Here is a 20297-nt window from a genome sequence, read left to right as displayed (position 1 = left end):
TCAGACTAGCTTTCCTGGAGGGGGTGAAGGGTTGGTACAGAGTGCAAGGTGACAGTGAGGTTAAAGGTCAGAGGGGAGGGGCTGAGGAGGTCACCTCCCACCAGGAGTGGACAGCTGGTGGCTTGGGACTGGGGTGGAACTGCGTGGGGGATGGGAGGGGAATGAGCGTGGGGCTTCGTCTTCACTGCCCACTCCTCCCTCTCCCCAGCTGTGCCCCTCTTGTTAGACCCCCAAGAGCTGTTGATCTGGGTGTTGCGGACCACAGCGTTCTCATCAAAACAGGGATTCAGGTGGAAGGCGCTGTGGCTCCCAGAGCACAGGTTGATGTGGAACCTGGGGGGGCGGCCCATCTGGACCTTTGTCCACTGAGTTCTGGGCCCCATTTCCTCCCTGTCATCCACAGCCTGCCTGAAGCCAAGGGAATGACTGGAATGACCTTGAAGGGCTCTCTCTTCCCAGAGGTCACTGGAGCCCTTGGCTTACCTCTGAGCACTGGGCAGGACAGTGCCCGACAGGATGACGGGCTTGGATGGGTACAGCCCTCCCAGAATGGTGGTGACAAAAGGCATCAGCTTTCAGAAGGAGAGGCATGGGTCAGCCAGTGGCAGCCAGGGCAGCCCACCATGCAAAAGGGGAAGACTGTACCAGTTCCCATGAATCTGGGCTGTCAGCTGAGAGGAAGCCCGCGATAGCTTTACTTCGTTCCACAAAAGCCAAAGGAAAACTTTCTAGTGCTCCTCAAATTAATGGGCTTAGATTAGTGTCACGAAAGGAACTTTGGGCCGGGCGCGGTGGCTCATGCCTGTAATCCCAGCACTCTGGGAGGCCGAGGTAGGCAGATCATGAAGTCAGGAGATTGAGACCATCCTGGCTAACACAGTGAAACCCCGTCTCTACTGAAAAATACAGAAAATTAGCTGGGCGTGGTGGCGGGCGCCTGTAGTCCCAGCTGCTTGGGAGGCTGAGGCAGGAGAATGGCGTGAACCCGGGAGGCGGAGCTTGCAGTGAGCCGAGATCGCACCTCTGCACACCAGCCTGGGCGACAGAGCGAGACTTCCGTCTCAAAAAAAAAAAAAAAAAAAAAGAAAGGAACTTTGGCCAAACAACAAGACTCGTGGGGTGAAAAGGGAGGGCTATGCAATGTGCTCACATTGACATGACAGTTTTAAGGTTGAAAGCTCCTCTCTACAGTCTTCTACTTCACTGGGATGCTTTGAAGCCCTTCAACTTACCAAAGGACCGCTTTTCATTTTTCAAGGCAAGTGGATACCCCCACAGTGGCTCTTCACCCCCAGCCTGCCCACCACAAACAGAACCTCCACCCTCCCTGAGAAACCACTTACATAGGTGGGGTGGGGGTACATCACAGGTGGGAGGGCGGGAGTCTGTTGAAAAGAAACCAGGAAATTCAATGGGAGAGCACATGTGTGCACGAGCACTCACCCACGCGCACCCACGCATTCCAGAGGGGCCTCCACTGTGAGGCTGATCTCGTGAGGCTTTGGCCCTTGGACTCTCCCGTCCACCTCCCTTTTCAAGTTAGCCTTCCTGGAACTTCCTGCCGTGTTCCCGGACCCCACCACGGTCACCTGCCCCTCAACCCCTCCACAGGCAGCCCCACTAATTCTAAGCCTCCGGCCTGATTTACACCATCAGGAGAACAGCTTAAGCCTGTGATCAGTAGTGACATCCCGGGGACGCAGGATGCAGGGCCAGGAACCTCACATCCGGGTGCTGGGGCCACTGCACTCCCCACTTGGTGACAGGTGGACCAGTTTCCCTCCCGGTCTCTAGGGAACCTGCCTCTTCCACCACTGGATAAATCCTGCTTCTTCCAGAATCTCTGCTGTCCCAAGAACAGCTTTAGCCACATGTCACCTGAGCCAAGGACTCAGCCCCAGATGTCCCCATCCTCCTTGCTAAACTGCTTTCTTCCTGACTCTAGGGCTCTAGGGAGTTTAGTTCTTGGTGAAGGAGGACACTGTGCAGCTGTGAACTGGCCAGAACTTGTAGACTTACAGAGAACATCTGTCCAGGGGCGCTCTGCACCGTGTGGATGACTGTCTGGGTCTGGAGGAAAGAAACCAGGTCTCACCCAGGCTCTCCCATGTGAAGACCACCAGCTCCCACCAGAGGGCGCCACACGGCAGGCACCTCCAGGGGGCGTAATCAGCCCAGTGGCCCCACAGACCCCACAGAGGGTGGGTCCAGGTGTTTCTTCTCTCAAGGGGATGAGGGAGGGCAAAGGTTAGAACCCTGGAGAAGACAGATGGGGACGCTGGTGGCTCTGGCCCATCTTTCCTCTCAGGGAAACGTCTCTCAGCCTAGCCTCCCTTTGCAGGTGGGAGAAGGGAATGCGGGTCACGGTCTTCCGTGGCTGCCCACAGGGTGTCAACTCAGGTTGTTTCATCACGGCCAGCCAACCACATCCAACCCCCCACCTCGCCAGGCTGGGCAGACGGTCAAGGGCCTGGCCTCTGCCCTCCCCACTCCCAATGGGAGAGGCCCAATGCCTGGCCCCGCCTCCTCCATGAGCCCAGAAGAGCCAAAATGAAGAGGATCCAAAAAGAAAGCAAGAGACTTACAATGGGATCCGGGTTGGCAGGCCACACGCCGGGAGGCTGGAGGGGTGAGGAGAGTCAGAAGGGTGGTTATCGCGGGCACCACAGAACGGGAAGAGACGATGGCAGAACTCCAGGGAGGCTCTTGTGCTCAGAAATGCCTCCCCAGGGCCGGGCGCGGTGGCTCATACCTGTAATCCCAGCACTTTGGGAGGCCGAGGTGGGCAGATCACGAGGTCAGGAGATCGAGACCATCCTGGCTAACACGGTGAAACTCTGTCTCTACTAAAAAATACAAAAAAAAAAAATGCTCAGAAAAACAAACCATTAGCCGAGTGTGGTGGTGAGCACCTGTAGTTCCAGATGCTCAGGAGGCTGAGTTAGGAGAATGGCATGAACCCAGGAGGCGCAGCTTGCAATGAGCCAAGATCGCGCCACTGCACTCCAGCCTGGGCCACAGAGCAAGACTTCGTCTCAAAAAAAAAAAAAAAAAAGAAAAAAGAAAAGAGAAATGCCTCCCCAGAAACACCCACCTCCCTCTTGCTCCCAAGCAAGCCTTCCTGAACCCTTGGTACCCAGATTTTTACCTCCAGGTGCACAGGGCTTTGGGGTTGAGGGGTAGGGTATCCCCATTTGTTCCTCTCAAGAGAGAGAAGACTGGGTTTGATAGAGACCGCACTGCTTTCTGTAGCTCCCACAGCCAAGAGCGTTACTTCCAGTGCCATATTTCACCCGTAAGGTGAGAAGGGGTATTTGTTGAAGGCCTGCTGTGGGTCGATTCCTGGGCTTCAGTGCTTTCCAGTGAGGGAAGCAGCCTCAGCTCCTGTGTTCCTGGTGAGGCAGTGAGGCTCAGAAAGATTAAGCAACTTGCCCAAGCTCGCCCAGGTGGAAGGGACCAAATCCAAAACGGCAGCCAGTTCTGTCTGACTGTATCCAGCACACTTTCTATCCTCCCCAGTGCCAGGACCAGGGCCAAAGTTGGGCTGCCCTGCAAAAGTTCCCCGGGGCTCAACCAGTCCTGAAGTCAGCGTGGCAGGAGGCAGGTGCCCTGTCTGTACCGTAATGGGCCATAGGAAGACTGTGTAGACAAAGCGCCCCTCCTCCCAGTCCCCACTGCTTGAGTGGCCAGAGGAAGGGCTGCTCGCCTCCTTATCCTGGATCCTGCCCCACCCAGTAGACTGTTCTTGCCCTGGCTGGTATCCCATTCTTCCTGGCTGTGAGAACCACATTCCACATTCATTCATTCACTGAGCCCCTACTGAGTGCCAGGCACTCTGCAAATGAATAAGCCACGGTCCTAGCCCTCTGAGGCCTCATGGGCATAGGGAGATGGGGTGGAGTGACGGGGACAGACACACAAACACAGTTACAATGGGGTGCTGTGAACTGGCATGGCACAGATATGTACAGACTCCATGGGGACATGGCGGGAGCGTCCAACAATATTCTGGGCAGGGAGGACTCCCAGAGGAGAGACACTTAGGCAGAGCATGGAAGGGCAATTAGGCGTGTGCTGGGGACAGGCTGGCAGAGGGTGCTTCTGGGACCAGGGACAGCATATGCAAAAGCATGGTGGCCCGAGAGGGCCTCGCGTGAGCCGTGGAGGCTGCGTGAGCTTCGTGGGTTGGGGGTGAGGCAGGGAGGTTGATTGGGGCCAGACTCGGGAGGAATCTGTATGCCCTGCTGGGGAATTTGGGCTTTATTTGAAGGGCTTGGGGCTTTTAAGATTTTTAAGCAGGGAGAGGGTGTGATCAGATTTGCTTATAAGAAGGCCACTGCGGCAGTGGTTGGGTGTAGGGGGTGGGGAACTGGACCCCTGTCGTCATGGTGAGGAATCCCAGAGGCCTGAGCCTTGTCGGTGGCTTCAGGACCCTTGGTGCCTTGGAGAGACATAAAGAAGGGGAAGTGAAGAATCCAGGGCGACCCCCAGATTCCCAGCTCTGGGTGCCCAGTGGACAGAGACAGGGAACTCTTGAGTGGGCACGATGGTGCCTGTAGGCCCTGGTGTCCTGCTGGCTGGGGCCAGCCTCTCAGACCCTGGGTCCTTCCTGCTGTCTGCTCAGCCACCCAGGGCCTCTGTGTTGAACTCACTTTTTGTCTGTGCCCCCTGGGCCTAGGTGGGAAACAGACAGGCTGGGAGAACGGCACCATGGAGAAGGCGGGCTGAACAGGGACTGTGCGGGGGTTCTGTTAAAACCAAAGGCACTGGGTGGTAAGGAGAAGCATTAATGGAGCCAAGAAGAAGCTGAAAGGCAGAGGCAGGGGCAAGAGGGAGAGATCAGGAAGGCAGAGGGATGTGGCAACGCCGAGGCGGGAGGGGAAAGGGCCAGGCTCCGGTGAGCAGCACAGAGGGGCAGTCTCCCTCCAGCTCTTCCCTTCCACCTGCAGGGGAGAGAGTCAGGGAAGGAGGGAATGAGAGATGAGGACCAAAGGGTGAGGAACCCAGATTTGCTGAGGGCCTACTGCGCACTTCGCCCATGTCAGGGAGCTCCCTCGAATACCAAAAGGGTAACAGCAGCTCCCATCCAGCTGCCAGTGCCCTGTGGGAATGTGCGCCCAGCATACCCTCATCTTCCCGTTTTTCATGTGGTATTAGTATCTCCTGACCTTCTTTAGTTTTATTTATTTTATTTTGTTATTCAAACAAGAATTTTTTAGAGGTGGGGTCTTGCTGTGTTGCCCAGGCAGAACTAATTCCTGGGCTCAAGCGATTCTCCTGCCTCAGCCTCTTGGGTAGCCAGGATTGCAGACCTCCACCACCGTACCTGGCTCTCCTGACCTTTCAGATGTTGGCAACACATTCAAAGTCTTTAAAACACAGAGGTCAAACAGACCCTGGTGTGGGCCCAGGGGGCCATTGTGTGACCTCTGATATCTGTCTCCTCACTGAACCACACAACCACCCACGGAGGGCAGGCAATGACCATGCTCATTCTACAGATGAGGAAGCCGAGGCTGAGAGAGGCAAAGTCGCTTGTCTAAGATCCCACAGAGGATGAATGGCAGAGCTGGGAATCTGAACTGGATTCAGTTTGGTTCCTGAGCCTGGGCTCTTTCTAGAACAACATGGCCTCCTAACCAGGGTGGAAATCAAGGGGTGAGGAGAAAGGGGTAGCCGAGGAGCTTGGGAGACCAAGGCAGGTGACACAGAAGGAGGGGCAGAGTGACAGAGGAGAAGGGGCGGGCAGGCACTGGGACAGGGAAGCAGAGGTTGTCCCCAGAGTCACCTGGGTAGGAGATTGGCTTGGGTCCACCCAGCAGGGCCTAGGCACAGCTACGCTGGGCCCTGCATCCCAGCCCCGGGACCGGTGCCAGGTGGAAAGTCTGACCTGGAAGCTGATGTAGGACAGCTGCACAGAGCCATTGACGGAGATGGTGTCCACACGGTGGAAGGGCACGCGGTGGAAGTACTGCACGAAGAGGCTCCCGTTCACCATCACCTGCCAGAGGAGAGCACGTGTTCTGGGGCAGGTGCCCCAGGCCGGGATGGGGACCCCCCCCTGCGCTCCTGGACCCTCCTTCTAGAAAATGAAGACCTGAGTCTGGGCCTCACTGTGGGGCCAGTTACAGGAACGTGTGTGACCCGAAGGGCATCAACCCGAGTCTCTACTGGGCTCCAGTGGTTGGGTTTTCGTTCTTCTGGTTGTTTACTGCAGTAGGTTTGTCTTTCTAGTCTTAGCTCACCTGGGGCTTCATGTATTTATTATTTATTTACCTTCAACTTTTTTTTTTTTTTTTGAGATCGAGTATCAGTCTGTCTCCCAGGCTGGAGCACAGTGGTTCAAGCCATTCTTGTGCCTCAGCCTCCCGAGTAGCTGGGATTACAGGTGCCCACCACCACACCCAGGTAATTTTTGTATTTTTAGTAGAGACAGGGTTTCACCATGTTGGCCAGGCTGGTCTTGAACTCCTGACCTGAAGTGATCTGCCCTCCTCAGCCTCCTAAAGTGCTGGGATTAGAGGCATGATCCACTGTGCTCATCCCCTTCAACTTTTATTTTAAGTTCCAGGGTACGAGTACAGGATGTGCAGGTTTGTTAACTAAGTAAACGAGTGCCATGTGGTTTGCTGCACAGACCAACTCATCAGCTTGGTATCAAGCCCAACATCCATTAGCTAATCTTCCTGATGCTCTCCCTCCTCCACAAGGGCCCAGGGTGTGTTGTCTCCCACCTTGTGTACATGTGCTCTTATCATTCAGTTCCTACTTATAAGAGAACATGTGGTGTTTGCTTTTCTGCTCCTGCGTTAGTTTGTTGAGGAAAAAGGCTTCCAGCTCCATACATGTTCCTGCAAACGACATGATCTTGTTTGTTTTTATGACTGCAGGGGTATTATTGAAATATGCATAAAATGCTCACGGGGAACAGAGGAGAGGTGACCTCCGGTTGCATACGGAGTGGATGGGAACATCCTTATCTCAGATAAGCATACTCAGACTGACTTACCCACCGGCTTCTCAAGCCCAGAGACCTACACTACTTGCAAAGGTAATTTGCAATGTGCTTACAAAACTATACCCTTAATAGACCCTGGATAAAGGCTGGAACAATGTCGCTGAAAAGTAAATGCTACCAGGGACCTGGAGAGGAGGAATGGTGACAGCAGAGGAATGGAATGAGCTTGGAATTCAAAGACACACAACACCAAACAGCAACGTGATGACTCCTCTAGTTCTTATTTTCAGAGTGAAAGAAGCAGTAGGCGCACCTGTAGATTCAGGTGAAGGTGCAGAAGGAGACTATGCAGCCATGGGTAACACCTTACAAGGAAATGGTCGTGTTATCTGTATAGTGGTGTCACTCTGGCTGAATGTCAATTGAAGTGATTACTTAAAAGCCATTCACCTGATAGGGCTGGGGGGTCCCAGGGCTGAGAGGTGGGGAGAGGATTCCTGCTCATCTTGAAATCTGAGCTCTGCACCAGGAAGCAGAGGTCAAAGGGCATTCCCTGCTGGGAGAGAATGTGCATCTTCCTATCCTCAGGCTCCCAGCTTCCTTTCTGCCTTGTGTTGCACACCACTTACCCTCCCTCTTCAAATGGAGGGTTGAAGTGGAAGGCAAGGTCGTTTCCACTGAAGCCGGTCTGAAAGTCCACAGCAAACCTAGGCCCAGGGAAAGCAAATAGTTCTCTGTGGCATGGTTTATTGCCAGTGATAGGCACAGGAGGGCCTCGGCGCCTCTGCCCTGCATTTGTCTGGGATCTTGCATAGAACCTGCCTGGCAGAGACTGGTTGGTTGGCATCCTTTTTGTTTCTCTAACTTGGATCTAATGTGTTTTTGTGCAATTATTGCATTTTGCCTTTACAGTACGATTTTCTAAAAATAAGTAGAAAATGGTTAAGGAAAAGTGCTGGCATGAGCAAACAAGAAGCATAGGTCTTGGAAAGTGATTACCGATTGGTACCAAAGATGGAAGTTGCTAAGCACACCTAGAAGACAGAGCCTTCCGTGCCAGTGGACACTTGTTGGAGGCCAGCACATGCCTGACTAAGTGGGAAAGAAGAGAACAACTGTAGAGAGCATGTGAAATTGGGGCTGGGCACAGTGGCTCACGCCTGTAATCCCAGCACTTTGGGAGGCCAAGGTGGGTGGATCACTTAAGCCCAGGAGTTCGAGACCAGCCTGGGCAACACAGCGAGATCTCATCTCTACTTAAAAAGAAAAATTAATTAGCTGGGCATCATAGTGCACTCCTGTAGTCCCAGCTGCTCTGGAGGCTGAGATGGGAGGACCACTCGAGTCCTGGAATTCGAGGCTGCAGTGAGCTATGTTCGTACCACTGCACTCCAGCCTGGGTGAAAGAAAAAGTCTCTGTCTCAAAAGAAAAAAATCAATTAATTAAATGAATAAATGGAGACGATTACATCTGAAATATCTCTGTATGTATTTTTTCCCTTGGAGTCCTTCAGCTTCACCCCTGTAGTCCTTTGGAAATTCCTGCCCCAAGGAAGGGAGAGGCAGAAAGCTCCTGAGAGGAGAGCGCCCTCTGAGGCAGGATCTGTCTGTTCCACAGGATGGGAGTGGGAAGCCCTCCTGGTGCTGGGAGGTGGGGGAGGCGGAGGGACAGGGAGAGAGGAAGGGGCGGAAGATCAGAGGCTTGGTCCTGATTCCCCTGGTTGGAGGGTTCAGGGGGATCAGGGGCCTCCCTGCCCTTGGCATCTCCTGGGGGAGGTCACTAAGAATCTAGGTGGCCGAGCTGAGGTTGAGCAGGGATCTGCGAGGCCCAGAAGGAGAGGTCCTCTGGGACTGAGGCAGAGGGGCTTCTGTGAGAGAGCAGTGAGTCCAAGAGGCTCTTCTGTGGGCCCCACAGACTTCAGCAGGCAGCCACCTGTGGTCTCCCACCAAGACAAGAGAAAGCTGCACACCTCTGTGCCACCCAGTCGGGGCGCCCCGGCAGGGGTCAGCCAGGTCCTTTTGAGAGTCTAGAGCCTTCCCAGTCCCTGAGAAGTCATGTGAGCTCCTTTCTGTTCCCAGACAGCCCACCTTGGGAGGGAGGAGGGGGTGGGAAAGAGCCCTAATACGATGTTAGTATTTTGAATTGATTTAGCAGTTTCCAGAAAAGGCCTTGAAACCAAAAGAGACCAAATTACTTTTGATGGCGATTTTCAATATTTTCACATCAGCAGAAGGAGAGCTTCAGAGTGGATGAGAGCAGTGATGGGAAATGGAGGAGGTTTGATTTTTGTAACTCTTAGTCACAGTGTGCTAGGTTCAACCCAGAACATAATCCTCCAACTCTGACCATCCCACTCCCTCCTTAGACTGCCAGCTCCCAGGGCCCCATTCATCCCGGAGTCCAGGTTAATGGCGCCCCTGGCTGCAGGTTGTGCCTGCGGAGTGGTGCCCGGCAGCATGGGTTAGGGACGCATTGGGCCTCCCCTGAGCCAGGCACGTGAGCTTGGATGTTGTTGTTTGAACTAACCCAGGCTCACAGGCCCAGTGGTTTACTAAGGGACGAGGCTGGAGTGAAACGTTTCCATCCATTACACACACACACCTGCTTCCACTGGAGCTGAGAACAGTCCCATTGACAGTGATCTGAAGTCCGTCCTGGAGACCTCCTTGGATAGTTCCAGAAAAGGGGATGGCCTGCAGGGAGAAGGTGTGGGGCCATCAGTCAGGTGGCCGGCCTCCTGTTTGCTGCCTTCCAGCGCTAGTCAGTGGCCGGCCTGGGTGTGACAGCGCCATGCAAGGGGATGGGGTGTGGCTATGACCAGTATATACGGAGTCTCAGCCCCACGGGTCTTAGGGTCCTGTGTGGAGGCAGACACAAATCCAATTCGTTACTCAGACAGTCTAAGCTTGTGATAAGGAGAAGCCTGGCCCTGAGAGGACGCGACAGGGAGCTGAGCTTGTGTGAGAGTCTGAGAGGCGGTGGAGGCTGCATCAGGAACGCACCAGGCTGAAGGCCTTCCTTCCAGGCAGGGAAGAGGCAGGCGGACGCCCTGGGCTGGTAAGGAACTAGGTAGTAATGGGGGCTGCCGGACCTCCTGCCAAGCTCCCAGCTAAGCGCCCAGGGCCCTGGCTGGGGACTCAGGAGGCTCAAGGGGCCAAAGAGACGCATCAGGGGTCTGGAGGGTAAATCTTTGACTCACCCGAGAGGCACAAGAAGAAGCCATGCCCCTCTCCCCACCACCACCATATAACGATGGCCACCGTGACCTTTGCCCTCCTGGCCATCTTCAGCAGAGCCTCTTCCCACATGCCCTCTGCAGCCATGGGGCAGCCGCCTCCTCTACTTCTGCCCCCGGGCTCCCCATTCCTTCCCTCAGGCCCTCAGCAGCCCCAAGCCCTAGTGTAGTTTCCTCACCCATCCCAGGCCCCACTGGCTACCACTTTGTCAAATTCTGTCTTCCGGGCCTCTTTAAAGGAGCGATGGACCATGGGGAGGATGCATTGCTTCAGAGTCAGGCCGACTCCAGGTCTGAATCCTAGCTCTTCTGCTCATGACCTGAGTGGCCTTGGGAAGCCTATTTCAGCACTCTTTGCCTCAGTTTCCTCATCTGTAAAATGGGAAGGTGTTTCTCCTACTGCATGTGATTGATGATTTCGTGAGAAAAGGCCTGTGATGGAAGAGACTGGCACATAGGAGATGCTTCTCCACTGTCACCCACCCCCCACCTTGTTCTCTCTGAGCAAAATTCACAAACTGGTACTTCCAGTTTTCAAAGTTTATTCCGAAATGCCTCATATCCAGTGTGGTTCTATAACCCGCATTAAATCACAGTTCTATCTCCTGGCTGATTTTCACATTCTTCAAGTTTTTAATGTCTTCTCTAAAATCTCCTTTAGGTCAATTTCCAACACAAATTAAATGCCTAAAGGAGCCAGGCAGGGATGTGTTATGAGTCAGATGGCCAGGTAGGGAGTGGTGGGGACTGTGGCAAAGTAGATGTCACACCCCTCATCTAAAAAGTCAACATCTACTCAGTGCTAACCAGTGATTACCATCTAGGTCCAGGATTGGCAAAGCTTCCAAATTTTTAAGAGAAGACAGAAATCTGAATTTATTTTTCTGTAAAACTTTCTAATTTCTTGGAGGAAAATTTTTGTCAAAATGGATTATGTAAAACTTCCTGGCTGGGCACAGTGGCTCGCATCTATAATCGCAGGATGTTGGGAGGCCGAGGCAAAACAATCACTTGAACCCAGGAGTTTGAGGCCAGCCTGGGCAACATAGCGGGATCTCTACAAAAACTAAAAAAAATAGCCTGATGTGGCACACACTTTTAACCCCAGCTACTTGGGAGGCTGAGGTGGGAAGATCGCTTGAGCCTGGGAGGTTGAGGCCACAATTGCGACACCACACTCCAACCTGGGCAACAAAGCGAGATTCTGTCTCAAATGAAATTCCCCAAATTCCCATATTATAGAGATACACAATGAAATATTTGCAATGGAATGGTATTTTCATATCTGAAGGTGGGAAGGGAAGCAAGCGAGGGAGGGTATAGGATGAAGCAAGATAGGCCTGAGTTGATCGTTGTTGGAACAGAGTGATGGGTGTGTGTTGTTGATGGTACAATTCCCTCTGCATGTTTGAATTTCCTATAATAACAAGTTAGAAGAAACACTGTGAAGGCCAAACAGAAAACACCCGCCAGCCAAATTCAGCCTACTGGCCACTGCTTTCTGGTCTGTATTGTTGAGCTGTGTGACCACACAGAACCCTGGGAAACCCGTCCTAGCTCAGTGTACACACCTGGCTCCGTGAAAGCCCCAGGAAATCTGGGATCTGACTCAGACAGACTCTGCTCCCCATGGATTTGAGGGGGTGTCTTTTGTTGCCCCTCAGGTCAGCTCTGAACTCTGCCATTAAGTACTTTAGTGACCTCAAGCAAAGCACAGCTTCTCTGTGTCTCTGACTTCTCTTTCTTGTCTCTGTCTACACCCGCAGTGTGGGGGAAGGAGAGTCAGCCTGATCCAGGTATGGACCAGCATGACCTAGGATTGGGAAGCCTGTTATTCCTGAAACATGTCTGTGGAACATTTTTCCCCTTGTCTGTTTGTGGAGGCCTGTGATTCTCTCCAGAGCCTTTCACACTATCATGAGAGTCAACGCTGGAAATACACACCCTCCTGGGAAGCATGCGGCCTCCACTCAAGCGTATTCACACCACAGCGTCTAGAATTGAATGTAGAGCGTGATGGACGTGGGCTCACAAGTACAAACAAGGCTTAATTAAGGAAGCCAAGAGGGAGAAAGAGCAAGTACAGATCATGGGGGTGGGACAGGGCAGGCTAATCTCCAAGGCAACAAGTTCCCCAAAAAAGTTCTGTGAGGTTTCAAAATGTCTGAAATGGTGCCTTCAAATTCTGAGAAACAAGATTATTTTAGTTTAGTTTAGTTTGAGATGGGTTCTCCCTCTGTTGCCCAGGCTGGAGTGCAGTGAGGGGTGTGATCAGGGTTCACTGCAGCCTTCACCTCCTGGGCCCCAGTGATCCTCCCACCTCAGCCTCACGAATAGCTGAGACCAAATAGGTACATGCCACCATGCCCCACTGATTTTTAAGTTTTTTTTGAAAAGACGGGTTCTCCATGTGTTGCCAGGGCTGGTCTTCAACACCTGGGCTGAAGTGATCCTTCTGTCTCGGCCTCCCAAAGGGCTAGGATTTCAGGTATGAAACACCATGCCCGGCCTGAAAAATGAAATTTTAAATAGAAAGTTATCCTACAAACAACGTTATTCATTGCAGTATTATAATACAAAAGATTATAAAGCAAAGCATTGGAAAGAGCTTAAATGTCTTCCAACAGGAGAAAAGTGAAATAAATTAGGGTATTTCCATATAATAGGTTCTGTGTAGCCTTAAAAAGAAAAGAAAAAGAGGAAGACAGAACTCTGAGCACTGATATGGAATGATACCATTGGTATAAAAAGTGGGTGACGGAAGGCTATGGACTTGCATTTATTTATTTATAGATAAAATATCTCTGGAAGGATTTACAAGAAACTTATAACACTGGGTATCAGTGGGCCACCCCCCAGAAACATCCACATTCGAATCCCCGGAAACTGTGAATATGTTACAGAAGGGACTTCACAGATGTGATTGAATTAATAATTTTGGCATGGGGAGATTGTCCTGATTTTACAGGTAGTCCCAATGTGATCACAAGGATCCTATAAAAGGGAGGCAGGAGAATGAGTCAGAGGTAGGAGATGTGACAACAGAAGCAACAAGAAGTTTTGGTTTTTTGTTTGTTTGTTTGTTTGTTTGTTTTATGTTTTTTTTTTTTTTGAGACAGGATCTCACTCTGTCACCCAAGCTGGAGTGCAGTGGCATGATCTCAGCTCTCTGCAGCCTCTACTTTCCCAGGCTGATACAATTCCCCCAACCTCAGACTCCCAGGTAGCTGGCTGTACAGGTATGCACCACTATGCTCGTCCAATTTTTTTCTATTTTTTGTAGATACATGGTCTCACTTTGTTGCCTAGGCTAGTCTCCAGCTCCTGGACTGAAGAGATCCTACTGTCTTGGCTTCCCAAAGTGCTTGGATTATAGGCATGAGCCACTGTGCCTGGACAAAGCTGCTGGTTTTAAAGATGGCAGGAGGGGCCATAAGCCAAGGCATGCAGGCAGCCTCTAGAAGCTGGAAAAGGAAAAGAAACAGATTCTCCCCTGGAGCCTCCGGAAGGAAACAACCTTGCTGACTCGCTGATTTTAACATCTGACCTCCAGAATCATTAAGAGTATAAATTTGTTGTTTTAAGATTGGCCAGGCGAGGCTGCTGTGGAATTTAGATCTGTGTGTCCAGGAAACCCAGGAAAACAACCGGACTCACTTTTGCTCCGCAGGATGCAGGAGGATGGATTTTTGCACTGGATTTATGGTCCCACTGGCTCCCCTCCCAGCTCTGTACACTAGCAATTCAGACATTGGCCAAGTCGCTTGACCTGCCTGTGCCCCAGTTCCCTCCTCTGAACGGCAGGACAGTAACACCACCCGGCAGAGTTCTGAGAGGACTGGGTGTGATGCCGTGAGCTGAGCCCCTGGCTCGTGTTGGCCTTGACAATGCAGCTCTTTGCATGGAATGAATCGATCCTCTGCTGAGTCAGAACTTGCTCTCTGTTCCTGGTTGTGCCCAGAGACCGGGGACTTTCCCTCCTCTTCTTATTTGGAAGTCTAGAAAGCAGAGCTCAGCCCTGCGGACCAGAATGTGGGCAACCTTGTTCTGGACTCAGAACAAGGTCACCAGAGGACACCCAGGCTCAGCCCCGACGATGGGGAGCTCAGCCTGGCTGGTCGAGACTGACCACCAGCTGGAACCAGTACGTGGCTCTTAGCCAAAGTGCCCCATTGCCTCAGAAGCTCCACGGTCCTGCTGGCCACCTTCCATGACACTTTGATTTTAGCCTTCTGACCTCCAACACTGTAAGAACAAATGTGTTGTTTTAAGGTTGGCCAACTAAGGCTGCTGTGGCATCTGGATCCATGTGTGTCTGTGAGAGTGCACGACACTGCACTCCAGCCTGGGCAATAGAGCAAGACTCTGTCTCAACAAATTAAAAAATAAAAAAATAAGAAAAACTGCTTGGTGAGTTGTAATACAGTCAAATATCTACTTCTATGTTCTGGCTTTTCTACTTCTAAAAAATTACCCAAGAAAAAGGGAAACATATGTGCCTGTTTTAACAGCTTTACTCATCATTGCCCCAGGCTGGAAACAATGCAAATGTTCATCAAAGGAGAAGGGAGAAGTAAATTGTGGTTTTCATACAACAGAGTAGCCCTCAGCAATAAAAAGGAGCTAGGCCACAGGAAACATCAATGGGCCTCGCAACTGAGTGGAAGCCAGATCCAAACAGACACATGCTGTGAGAATTCCATTCGAGTCAAGTTGAACAGCAGGCCAGAATGGCGTCACCCTTGGGGGTCACTGACTGGGAGGGGCACGAAGGAGTCTTTGAGAGGCTGGAAATGTTCTGGATCTGGTTCTAAGTGGTGGTGGCACAGGTGTTTACATCCATTAACAACAGGCTGAGGCTGGGTGCAGTGGCTGACACCTGTAATTCAGTACTTTGGGAGGCTGAGGCAGGAGGATTGCTTGAGCCCAGGAGTTCGAGACCAGCCTGGGCAGCATAGTGAGACCTTGTCTCTACTAAAAATCAAAAAAATTAGTGGGGCGTGGGGGTGCATGCCTGTAGTCCCAGCTACAGGGAGGCTGAGGCAGGAGGATTGCTTGAGCTTGGCAGGTTGAGGCCATAGTGAGCTATGGTCACACCACTGCACTCCAGGTTGGGTAACAGAGCAAGACGTCTCAAAACAAAACAAAACTCAACAGAAAACCAGGATCTGTACATTTTACTCTACCTAGACAATATATCTCTAAAAAACACTGCTAAAAGAAAAAAATCTACCAGAGCCCAATGAGACACAGGCACAGCTCAGAGTTCTAGCAAATGAACACCTTGGCATTAACTTGAGCCTTGGAGGTGAGTGACAGGTAAGCAGCCCACTAGTGAGTCCCGTCTATAAAGGAGGGCCCTCTGCTCCACACCCTGCCTGGAGGGGCCCCAGTCATACTCACCGGCCATCCAAAGTTCAATGGCTAAACAATGTGTACAAAATACATAAAATGGGCGGGGCGTGGTGGCTCACACCTGTAATCCCAACACTTTGGGAGGCTGAGGCATGCAGATCAGCTGAAGTCAGGAGTTCAAGACCCAGCCTGGCCCGTCTCTACTAAAAATACAAAAATTAGCTAGGGACAGTGGCTCACACCTGTAATTCCAGCTACTCGGGAGGCTGAGGCAGGAGAATCACTTGAACCCGGGAGGTGGAGGTTTCAGTGAGCCGAGATCACGCCACTGCACTCCAGCCTGGGTGATGGAGTAAGACTCTGTCTCAGAAAAATATATATATTACAAAAAATGGACTGAAGCTCTGATGCATGCTTTAACATGGATGAAACCTTGAAAACATTATGCTAAGTGAAATAAAGACAGCCACAAAAGGACAAATGTTGTATGATCCCACTTACATGAGGTATCTAGAATGGGCAAATTCTTAGGAACAAAGTAAAATAGAGGTTACTAGCAGCTAGGGAGAGGGGAAATGAAGTTATTGTTTAATGGTTACAGTTTGTTTTGTGTGGGGCGAAGAAAAATTTTTCAAATAAATAGCGGTGGTGATTACACCACATTGTCAATGTACTTGGTGCCACTGAATTGTACACTTCAAAATTGTTATAAAGATAAATTTTATGTTAACGTATATTTTATATCACAACTTTTTTTTTGTTTGATTATTTGAGGCAGTCTTGCCGTGTCGCCCCAGGCTGGAGTGCACTAGCACAGTCTTGACTCACTGCAACCCCTGCCTCCAGGGTTCAAGCAATTCTGGTGCCTCAGCCTCCTGAGTCCTGGGATTATAGGCACCTGCCACCAGGCCTGGCTAATTTTTGTATTTTTCTTAGTAGAGATGGGGTTTCGCCATGTTGACCGGGCTGGTTTCAAACTCCTGAACTCAGGTGATCAGGCTGCCTCAGCCTGCCAAAGTGCTAGAATTATAAGCATAAGCCACTGTGCCTGACCTTATCACAACTTTTTTTTTTTTTTTTTTTGGAGGTGGAGTCTCACTCTGTCTCCCAGGCTGGAGTGCAGTGGCATGATCTTGGCTCACTGCAACCTCAGCCTCCCAGATTCAAGCAATTCTTTTACCTCAGCCTCCTGAGTAGCTGGAATTACATGTGCACACCGCCAACCCTCGCTAATTTTTTTTTTTTTTTTTGTATTTTAATAGAGAAAGGGTTTCACCATGTTGCACAGGCTGGTCTCAAACTCCTTAGCTCAGGCAATCCACCCGCCTCAGTCTCTCATAGTGCTAGGATTACAGGCATGAGCCACCACACCTGACTTATCACAACTTTTTAAAAGTGAAAAGTTATGTACATATAAATATTCCTTACATTTGTATCTACATTATTAAAAACCGCAAACCAGCTGAAGTATAAATGGGGGAACAGTTTAACACACGTCAGTAAGACTGAAACTTGTTCATGCTAAGACAGAAAATATAAAATGATGTGCACTAGGAGAATAACTATTAAATACATGCCAGTTGGCCCAGTGTGGTGGCTCATGCCCTGTAATGCCAGCACTTTGGGAGGCTGAGGCGGGTGGATCACCTGAGGTCAAGTGTTCGAGACCAGCCTGGCCAACATGGTGAAACCCCATCTCTAATAAAAATACAAAAATTAGCTGGGTATTATGCTGGGTGCCTGTAGTCCCAGCTACTGGGGAGGCTGAGGCAGGAGAATTGCTTGAACTCAGGAGGTGGAGGTTGTAGTGAGGCGAGATGGTGCCACGGCACTCCAGCCTGGGTAACAGAGAGACACTCCATCTCAAAAAAAAAAAGAATCTATTGCCCAGATCAACAAACTAATTTTGTGCCAACTGCCTTAATGAAGATAAAATAAATGAAATAAACTACTAAATTAAGTGCAAAGGAGCAGAAAATCTATTAATTTGGTGATTTTATTAAGAATGATGATAGCTAATATTCATGGTGAGCTTGTTATAAGCCACATCCTATCCTAAATGTCTTACTTGTTTTAACTTCATCCTCTCAACACTTCTGTGAGATTGATTCTAAAATTCTCTTCACTTAGAAACAACTGGGGCCTAGAGAGGAGATTTCTCTGTGCCATGTGATGCCGTTTCGTAGCATTTTGCCCCCAGTAGAGCTTCTTTCAAAATTGGGGTCAATCCTCTCAAACCCCTTTGCTGCTTTATCAACTAAGTTTCTACACGCTTCTGAATCCTTTGTTGTCATTTCAACAATGTTTACAGCATCCTCACCAGTGGAACCCATATCAGGAAACCACTTTCTTTGCTTTTCTGTTAAAATCAACTCCTCACCTGTTCACGTTTTATCATGAGATTGTTGCAATTTGGTCACATCTTCAGGCTCCACTTCTCATTCTAGTTCTCTTGCGAGTTCTGCCACATCTGTGGTTGCTTTCTCCACTGAAGGCTTGAGCCCCTCAAAGTCATCCAGGGTGGTTGGAATCAATTTCTTCCAAACTCCTGTTAATGTTGCTATTCTGACCTCCTCATGAATGTTCTTAATGGCATCTAGAACGGTGACTCCTTTCCACAACGCTTTCCATTTACTTTGCACACATCCATCAGAAGAATCACTATCTATGGCAGCTTTAGCCTCACAAAATGTATTTCTTAACTAAGAAGACTTGAAAGTCAAAATCACTCCTCGAACCATGGGCTTCGGAATGCATGTTGTGTTGGCGGTGTGAAAACAGTATTCCTCTCCTTGTGCATCTCCACCAGAGATCTTGAGGAGCCAGGTGCGTTGTCAAAAAGAAATAGTATTTTGAAAGAATTCTTTTTTCTTAGCAGTAGATCTCCACAGTGGGCTTTAAATATTCAGCAAATCATGCTGTAACCAGATGTCTTCCAGGCTTTGTTGTTAAATTTACAGAGCACAGGCAGAGTAGATGGAACATAATTCTTAAGGGCTCTAGCATTTCTGGGATGGTGAACAAACAATGGCTTCAATTTAAAGTCACCAGCTAGACTGGCCTCTAAGAAGAGAGTCAGCTGTCCTTTGAAGCTTTGAAGCCAGGCGCTGACTTCTCGTTTCTAGGAGGAAAGTCCTAAATGGCATCTTCTTCCACCAAAAGGCTGTTTCTTCTACATTGAATATCTGTTGCTTAGTGGAGCCACCTTTATCAATGATCTTAGCTAGATTTTCTGAATGACTTGCTGCAGCCTCTACATCAGCACTTGCTGCTTCAAACTTGTATTTTTTATTTATTCATTTATTTATTTATTTTGAGATGGAGTCTTGCTCGGTCACCCAGGCTGGAGTGCAATGGCACAATCTCGGCTCACTGCAACCTCCACCTCCCAGGCTCAAGCGATTCTCCTGCCTCAGCCTCCTGAGTAGCTGAGATTACAGGCACGTGCCACCGTACCCAGCTAACTTTTGTACTTTTAGTAGAGATGGAGTTTCACCATGTTGCCCAGGCTGGCCTTGAACTCCTGACCTCAGGTGATCCACCTGCCTTGGCCTCCCAAAGTGCTGGGATTACAGGTGTGAGCCACCACGCCTGGCCTAATTTTTGTATTTTTAGTAGAGACGGGGTTTCACCATGTTGGCCAGGCTGGTCTTGAACTCCTGACCTCGTGATCTCTCTGCCTCGGCCTCCCAAAGTCCTGGGATTACAGGCGTGATCCACCACCGGGCCCGGCCAACCTCCCACTTTTATATTATAGAAATGACTTCTTTTCTTAAACCTCATGAACCAACCTCTGTTAGCTTCAAACTTTTCTTCAGTGACTTCCTCACCTCTTTCACAGAACTGAAGTGCGCTAGGGGCTTGCCCTGGGTTAGGCTTTGCCTTAAGGGAATGTTGTGGGTGGTTTGATCTTCTAGCCAGGTGCTAAAACTTCCTCCATATCAGCAATAGGGCTGTTTCGCTTTCTTATCATTTGTGTATTCACTGAAGTGGCACTTTTAATTTCCTTCAAGAACTTTCCCTTTGTTTTCACAACTTGGCTAACGGGAACAAGAGGCCCAGCTTTCAGCTGAGGTCAGCTTTCAGTATGCTTTCTTCACTGAAGGTAGTCGTTTCTGCCTTTTACTGGGTATATACCCAAAGGATTATAAATCATGCTGCTATAAAGACACATGCACACGTATGTTTATTGCGGCACTATTCACAATAGCAAAGACTTGGAATCAACCCAAATGTCCATCAGTGACAGACTGGATTAAGAAAATGTGGCACATATACACCATGGAATACTATGCAGCCATAAAAAAGGATGAGTTTGTGTCCTTTGTAGGGACATGGATGCAGCTGGAAACCATCATTCTCAGCAAACTATCACAAGAACAGAAAACCAAACACCGCATGTTCTCACTCATAGGTGGGAACTGAACAATGAGATCACTTGGACTCAGGAAGGGGAACATCACACACCGGGGCCTATTATGGGGAGTGGGGAGTGGGGAGGGATGGCATTGGGAGTTATACCTGATGTAAATGACGAGTTGATGGGTGCAGCACACCAACATGGCACAAGTATACATATGTAACAAACCTGCACATTATCCACATGTACCCTAGAACTTAAAGTACAATAATAAAATAAAATAAAAAAAAGAAAGTGAGAATCATGCAATTATTCCTCTCACTTGAACATTCACAGGCTACAGCAAGGTTATTAATTAGCCTAATTTCAATACTGTTGTGTATCAGGT

General features: G+C 49.9%; 1 protein-coding gene across 1 annotated transcript in view; it reads right to left on the bottom strand.

The window, feature by feature from the left end:
• LGALS9 (galectin 9) overlaps positions 1 to 20297 on the bottom strand; it is a 106794-nt gene continuing 86497 nt past the window's right edge. Inside the window, 10 exon segments of the mRNA XM_025361756.1 lie at positions 1 to 14; positions 95 to 333; positions 484 to 572; positions 1344 to 1385; positions 2020 to 2070; positions 2586 to 2621; positions 4653 to 4748; positions 5891 to 6003; positions 7466 to 7665; positions 9561 to 9652. Of these exon segments, the coding sequence (XP_025217541.1) occupies positions 1 to 14; positions 95 to 333; positions 484 to 572; positions 1344 to 1385; positions 2020 to 2070; positions 2586 to 2621; positions 4653 to 4748; positions 5891 to 6003; positions 7466 to 7665; positions 9561 to 9652 (972 nt within the window).

This window comes from Theropithecus gelada, chromosome 16, assembly GCF_003255815.1.
Source record: "Theropithecus gelada isolate Dixy chromosome 16, Tgel_1.0, whole genome shotgun sequence".
NCBI lineage: Eukaryota > Metazoa > Chordata > Mammalia > Primates > Cercopithecidae > Theropithecus > Theropithecus gelada.
Note: the sequence above shows the minus strand (reverse complement) of the source record. Positions and strands in the feature narration are given on the sequence as shown.